General features: G+C 38.0%; 1 protein-coding gene across 2 annotated transcripts; it reads right to left on the reverse strand.

Annotated features, from left to right (window-relative positions):
- Positions 1-208: 208 nt before the first annotated feature.
- LOC582418 (5-hydroxytryptamine receptor 1F) lies at positions 209-6,944 on the reverse strand. 2 transcript variants are annotated; one of them, XM_030991644.1, is made up of 2 exons: positions 6,923-6,944; positions 209-2,382 (listed from the first exon to the last, which is right to left on the reverse strand). In XM_030991644.1, exon 2 carries the CDS (start codon positions 2,322-2,324, stop codon positions 1,179-1,181), a length of 1,146 nt encoding a protein of 381 aa, XP_030847504.1. In that variant the 5' UTR covers positions 2,325-2,382; positions 6,923-6,944; the 3' UTR covers positions 209-1,178. The 2 variants fall into 2 exon arrangements, with proteins under 2 accessions (XP_030847504.1, XP_787462.4); XM_782369.5 differs by lacking the exon at positions 6,923-6,944 and adding an exon at positions 5,706-6,190.
- Positions 6,945-7,494: the final 550 nt, after the last annotated feature.

Genomic DNA, 7,494 nt, shown 5'->3' on the forward strand with positions numbered 1-7,494 from the left:
TCATATGTATTAAACATATACACCATCTTCTCAAATCCAGAAAGTTGTTGAATCATCATTTAGCACAGATTTAACACCCTTCTGAAATTGTAGAATGGAAATGAAATGGTTTCTAGTAAGTCAAATTAATATTGGATCAAAGCTCATCATATTTTACATCCATTGGTTAATTCACTACTTAAAATTTCATATACAGATATCTACCTTCTTTAAATAGTACTGACAATATACAGACAATTTTGTATGTTGAGAGAAGGAAGGATATATGAGTGAACATCTCTCTCTTAGCAGATGATGCAACAAATTAATATCCATATTCTATTTATCAGTACATTTCAAGATTTTTGTTGGTGTGGTGTAATTAAAAAACTTTTGTAGGTACTGAGGGCTGTGATTAAATATCAATCCAAAACATTTTAGACATCAATATGAAGATTACCAGTGAATTCACAATAGTACTCAGTCAATTGACACTTTTTGGCACCTTTTGACATTTTCACCAAAAAAATTATGAAAGAAAATAATTGCTCAGACTTGGGTCTCTTAAAAGACACATATTATACCAATATCAATCATATTCAACAGCTAAGACACTGACAGTATTTTGTCGCAAGGCAGGTACTTTTCATTATTAATGGAGACCATATACCAACAACTAATTATTTGATTTCTTCCTTAAAACTTGTATTTATTGATATTTACACTGAAAATGTTCTCATTATAAGAAGGAAAATGAGAGACAGCTCTGATCTTTAGAAGAGTAACTGATTTGGTGTCCTGAGAAAGAAAATTAACCAAAGCAATATTCCTGACAAAGAAATGATGAATATTAGGTAGTATGTTCAGTAAATGGTGTTTGACTCAAATATCTGAAGCACTCTAACTGCTGTTTATCATTTTGTTTAGTTCCTAGCTGCTTTTGTGTTAAAATGAGTAAAACTGTTCAAACTCTCTTAGGTTATGAATTCTTAAAGGCATTGATTGCTGACTTTTGTAATTCTTTGGACTTTGTAGAGGAACCACCTGGTTCTTGTACGCATATTGGCTATATGGAATGTCATGTAGCTGCTAGTAGATCAGCTAATACATCCATGATCCTTGTCATGTTCATAAAATCTCTACAACTCTAAATTAGAAAACTTCAAGATGCAAGCAGTTTGTTTCAGCAGCTACATCACTCAGGCATATCTACCGTCAGTGCTGCTGTATGTTGATGCTGATGTCGCACGGCGAAACAATTTCTTCACTCCCATAGTAGGCATGGGTATCTCTGAGTACTTGCATCGGAACATGCAACTGAAGATGACCTTGAAATGCGGATGCTTTGCCGCGTAAAGAATAGGATTTATGCAAGCGTGGGACATGAATAGGAGGGCTAGGTAGGTCCCTCTCATGTCATAGATCCCTGTGGGAAGGTGGATTGTGTAGGGCAAGACGCAGATGAAGAAACTCACGACCACCAGACAAAGGTTCTTAGTGATTTCAATTTGTTTCCTACTGATGGTCTTCTTCTTCGTCGATCTATGTGATTTGGTGGAGGTGCCAATTTTGTTATCGTTGAGGGCGCTTTCCTCCTCGACGATCTCGACCGATGCTGCAGGGTCGTTGCCACCTTCCTTGTTGGCCATCATGCGCATGTGCCTTCGGATGAAACGGTAGATGGAGACGTAGGAGAAGATGATGAGGATGGTGGAGATGATGAAAGCGAGGGCACCGATACCCTGGAAGACGAGAGCCAGCTTGTGGCGTGAGTTCCAGATGCAGATCCTGAAGAAGTCCTGGTAACCCAACCCACTCAGAAAGAACTGTGGCACAAGCAGGAAGAGAAAAGGGAAGAGCCACGTGAAGGCGATCATCCAGGCTACCTTCTTGTGGGTGTACACCCTCATGTAGAGCTTCCGAGGCTTGGTGATCAAGACGTACCTGTTAAGGCTGATCATGGTCAGGTTCAAGATGCCACTGGTTTGAGTGATGATGGACAGGGACGCGATGAAGGAACAGAACCAGTCTGCAAGGGGCCACCCGTCCTCCGCGATCACGGCAACCGCATGAAAGGGCAGGATGGTACAGGACAGAAAGTCACAGATGCTCAGGTTAACAATGAACGCGTTGGTGATGTTGTGGAGTTTACGCGATAAACCAACAGCGATGAAAACCATGGTATTTCCGGTAAGTCCCAGAAAAGCAATCACGCAAAATATGGTTGACACGATAACGACGTTGAAGTATCCATACAGCTCATATACCGAAATGACCCGCTGTGTTCCATTTTCAGGTAGGTCGTCCATCAGGAGACTGTAGTCCAATTCTGGTGTGGTCTCCATGTTTGCAGCTATTGCTATAGTCACACCCGTTCTCCAATAAGTCAGCTTTCAACTCTATCTGCAGGACGAGACAAAAGAAATGTAAAGACTAATGATTATCATCTTACCTTTTGATGTGCAAATTATTCTACTTGACAATGATCTATTTTGTGAGACAGATGTAATAGAAAGTGACCAACCATTCACCAACATTCAAAGAAGATACCTGTAATCGATGACAAATCCCTGATTGTGTGAAATCAGCACTGTAGTCTGGACTCATATATGCTGTAAAAGGAGCACCAGGAAAGTCATTTTTGCTGAAAATGAATACCCCAAACTGTTATTTCCTGAAGTATTGCTGATATTGAATCCTACTTCCCAGAAGAAAAATAGACCAGGATAGTTGTGACACCTCTGAATCCAGGGATCAAATGACCTCTCCAGATTTCTGTTAACAATATGTATGCTAATCTACTTTCTGAGAGCCCCTGGGGGGGGGGGGGATGAATTTATAGATGACGCTACTGTAAGTTTGGAAAGTATTAAACCCAAAATGCAATAGGATATAGCATGTGGGAGAACATTCAAGTACCCCTGCACATTGAGTTTGGTTCATTTATGTTTCTCATTGAAACATACAAACTAGCATCTCTTTGGAGCAATACAAAAGTTTACTCTTTTTTACTGTCATACAGAGTTGATAACAGAGTTAACTCATAAAGGATATCAGTCATATGACTGTAATGCACAAAAAGCTCCAAATAATTCAAGCAGTATCTTTGATATGGTTTTTAATAACTATGGAATTCATTTGTACAGTTACCCAGGAAATGATCAAGGTAACAGCACCATTAACACTCGACTTAATTGCCCTCAATAACGTGTTGTTTTCCTCCCTCTGCCAGCTACATGCAGTTGAACTTCCTGGATTTCAGAAGGGCCTGATAAAAGGAGAGAGTATGCATGTATACTGTCCTAAAAGATGAGGAAAAACTAATATCCTTTCAGTGCCATGGATAGGTTGTACAATCTCCTAGGATTAATTAATGGTGTTTTTTATGCCACCGTTACGAAGTATAGCCGAAGGAATTATGTTTTCGGGTTGTCCGTCCGTACGTCCCGTTCTCGTGATCGCGTTATCTCAAGAACCGACGAATGGATTCCTGCCAAACTTTGGTCATGTATGTAACTTGCAGAGCCAATGAATTGATTAGATTTTGGGGTCACGAGGTCAAAGGTCTAAGGTCACAGGGCTCATTATGTATGCAAAAATAGCTTGTGATTGCGTTATCTCAAGAACTGATTGATGTATTCCTGCCCTAATTAGGTCATGTGTATCTTGCAGAGCCAATGAATTGATTAGATTTTGGGGTTATGAGGTCAAAGGTCAAAGGTCACAGGCTCATTATGTATGCAAAAATAGCTAGTGATCACGTTATCACAAGAACTGATTGATGCATTCCTGCCAAACCAAGGTCATGTATGTATCTTGCAGAGCCAATTAATTGATTAGATTTTGAGGTCACAAGGTCATAGGTCAAAGGTCACAGGGCTCATTATGTATGCAAAAATATTATATTATATTATTCTAAAATCATAAATTTAAGTAAAATTAAAGTATAGGAAGTCCATGTGAAAATATACCGGTAATTCAAAATGACGCAGCCCTTTTTGGCTGAAATTCAAGCAGATCCTTCCCTTAAAAAAGTCATGATTATATTGTCATTAACCTGTTGAATACAAAATTCTTATCTTTTCATAAGCTAAATACAGGAACCACTTGGTTTCCGGTAAGCAATGGGTTAAAAGGTGAAGTAGGTAAAATCTTTAAAATAATGGAAACTGGTTTAGGGCACAGTGACGTAGGCTATTTTTCCTGAAATCAAAGTCACCACTTCCTGGTAAACGGATGATAGTCTGTTAAAAAGGATACTGTACTGGAGAAGACAAATAGGCCCGTGTGGGAACACGGACTTCCTTTTTCTTCCCCCAGATTTTGGTTACAATTTATATAACTATTTAAATTTTGCAAATTATGCTTTGATACCATATCCCCCTCTTTTCTGCCCACTGTCTGATTTGATTTTCACTTTTCCTTTCTCTTTTTTATCTAACTAGCATTTTATTTCTCAATTTTACTCTTTCTATCTCAGCCATGCTAATTTTTGCTCTCTCACTCTCTCTCTATCTCTCTGTTTTTTTTTCCTCACATTCTTCCTCCTTTTTGTTTTTCTCTTTCTACGATGTAATTCGTCATTTTGAAAAATACAAATCCAATATTTGGACAGGGAGAAAGTAATTTTGTATTGTTATCACATGATGCCTAACATACAGTTAACAAGTAAATTATTCATACCCTTTCCACATGTTGTAACATTTTAAGTATCAACAAAAACTGATTTGTCCCAAATTTATGTTTCTTGAGAATGTTTCATGTCAAAGATTGCATCTAAATGTATTCAACAAAGGCCCTAACTCAACCAGTCCACCTTTCATTTGTTAAGCTACAAAAACCATCAAATTTACAAGGGGTATGAATAATTTAGTTTTCAACCGTATTTGATAAGAAAGTATACTCAATGCCATAAATTGCTACAAGACACAACCACCAGCTCTATACATGTAGAGAAGTGTTGTAATTCTGATTGGTTGCTTTTGCTCACCCCCTTTAGAAATTGTTGAGCATGGAAAGTTGAATGAGCTCTGAATAATCTGGAATGTTCTTCAGCAGTCGTGATGAATTCCAAAATGTTTTAAATACATTCAAAATTATGTAGAGTAGTAACGAGAACAGTTGCTCTGTGTTTAATAGCTTTCAGATTAAGGCATTTTAAACCAACTGACAATCAAGATTGTCTATTCCTTACTAAACAGAGCAATAATTTGTCAAGTGTTTCTTCATAAGTTGCAGAGGTAGGTAAATTGGGTAGAGCATGTTATGATTTTTATACGTTGGGCTGCCGCTGTTGTTGTTGTGTGGAGTTTTTTTTTTAACTAGCTTTTTTTTAATTAGCTTTTCTCACTGCAGAGTAAATGGTAAATATTAACAGAAAGCCGAAACTAGACACTTAAACAGTAACTAGGATATCAAAGTATTGAAAAGAGATACCATGGAAAGTAACTACTGCAGTACTATCCTTTACTAAAATGAACAGAAAGCCTATTAAAACCATACACTTAAACAGTAACTAGGATATCAAACTATTGAAAAGAGATACTATGGAAAGTAACCAATGCAGTACTATCTTTTACCGAAATGAACAGAAAGCCAATTAAAACCAAACACTTAAACAGAAACTAGGATATCAAAATATTGAAAAAGATAACATAACTAATGCAGCCCTTTTTCAGATTATTGTAAACGAAAGGTTAATCAATGTGAAACCAAAGATGCCTTACCTGTGAAACTGCTAATGAGATGATCATCCAAAAAATTTGGGTTACAGCAGACACAAATACATGTACAGGTATGCTCCAATTATCACTTGTTCGTTGTGATGACATGAACAATCACTGCATTAAAATCTCATTTATTTACGAATGACCTCTCTATGGCTGACTTGTGTTGTGTATTCAAGTCCTCAGAGACAATTGTTTATCACATCCATGGAGAGAAAGTGGTCTCAATTTAACAGAATCTGCATCACAAACGTGTTGAGGGATTCTCAGAAAACATGTACCACTCTGCTTTCCGGATTGCGTCTTTATCACACAGTGCCAAGCAGTAATTCCACCGAAGCGATAGAACTGCAGACTAGAAGTGATAAAGTTTTGACATCCGTGTGGTGTGTTTCGCTCTTCCTTTTACTTCTGCTATTAAACAAGCTTGGTAAGTCACACCGCCACCTACCATCAAATGTGATAATGCAACTTGATCTCTTTCCTCTCTCTCTCACCCCCCCCCCTCTCTCTCTCTCCCTCTCTCTTTCTTTCACTCTCTCTCTCTCTCTTTCTCTTACTCTCTCTTTCTTGCTCTCTCTCTCTCGCTCTCTCCATATAGATACCTGACCACTTCTCTCTTTAGATTTGTTTTTTCTTTCTGACTTTCTGCTGTTTCTCCCTCTCTCTCTCTCTGTCTCTTATCTTCTCACTCCTCGCTTTTCCTCTTATTCCTCTTCCTCTCTCTTCCTTTCTTCTCTGTCACTCTCCTAAAGATTTGAGAACAATTTGATGATGATAGAATTGGTCTATTCAGAAAATGAAGGGTATTCACACATTTCGCAGATTTATGCTGATGAGATTTCAGCACCTATTTTCTCCTATTCTATACATCTTCTACACAAACAGAACATATCTTCATCAAAACCTCTCTCTCTCTCTCTCTTTCTCTCTCTCTTCCTCCTTGTGATGAGCCATTTACTTGAAGCTTATCTGATTCATGCAGGAAGATAAACTTCCTATTTTCATTCACGTTGATACTGCAGATCAAACACATCGCAGAGCAAACAGATACCCCGGCCAGCCCCTGACATCCTAATTTCTTTCAATTTATTTTTCTATATGTCTGTGTCTCTCTGTTTGTTTGTCTTTCTGTCTCTGTATCTCTCTCTCTCTCTGTCTCTCTCTCTCTCTCTCTCTCTCTCTCTCTCTCTCTCTCTTTCTCTCTACCTACCTACCATGCATGCAAGATTTGACATCCTTGTCCTATAGATTCCTTCTATGTGTCTTTTCTTTCCTTCCCCTTTTCTCTGTCTATGTTGTGTGGCATACTAAGGGTGCGTTTAATCGACACTTTTTCACCCTAGAATCACGGTTTCTAAAGACGTTTAGTTTAAAACGCAATGCGTTCAAGCGATTTTTTCGTCGGTCGTAAAAATAAACGTGTTTAAAAACACAAACATGAAACGCTGAAAAAGATGCGTTTTGTATCATGATTCTGCAGAATCACGGTCGCTAAAATTTGATTGAACGGACGGAGTTCTCAATCATGATTGTATGACGGAGCCTGTTCCGGTTTGGGCAAAAACCGCGCGCCTGCTTTTCATGCAATTTGCGTTTACTATACCATGCTCTTTATCATGGCCTGTTCCGTTATGTTATACCTTGTTTTCCTCTTTTTCTCTTTCTGTCTTTCCTTATGTTATTCTTTGTTTCTTCCTTCTATTCTTATGTTATTCTTTGTTTTTTTTCCTTTTATCACCTTCTCTTATGTTATTCTTTATTTTTATAATTCTATCACTTTCTCTTT

The sequence above is a fragment of the Strongylocentrotus purpuratus genome, unplaced genomic scaffold, assembly GCF_000002235.5.
Source record: "Strongylocentrotus purpuratus isolate Spur 01 unplaced genomic scaffold, Spur_5.0 spur5_scaffold_2, whole genome shotgun sequence".
Classification (NCBI taxonomy): domain Eukaryota; kingdom Metazoa; phylum Echinodermata; class Echinoidea; order Camarodonta; family Strongylocentrotidae; genus Strongylocentrotus; species Strongylocentrotus purpuratus.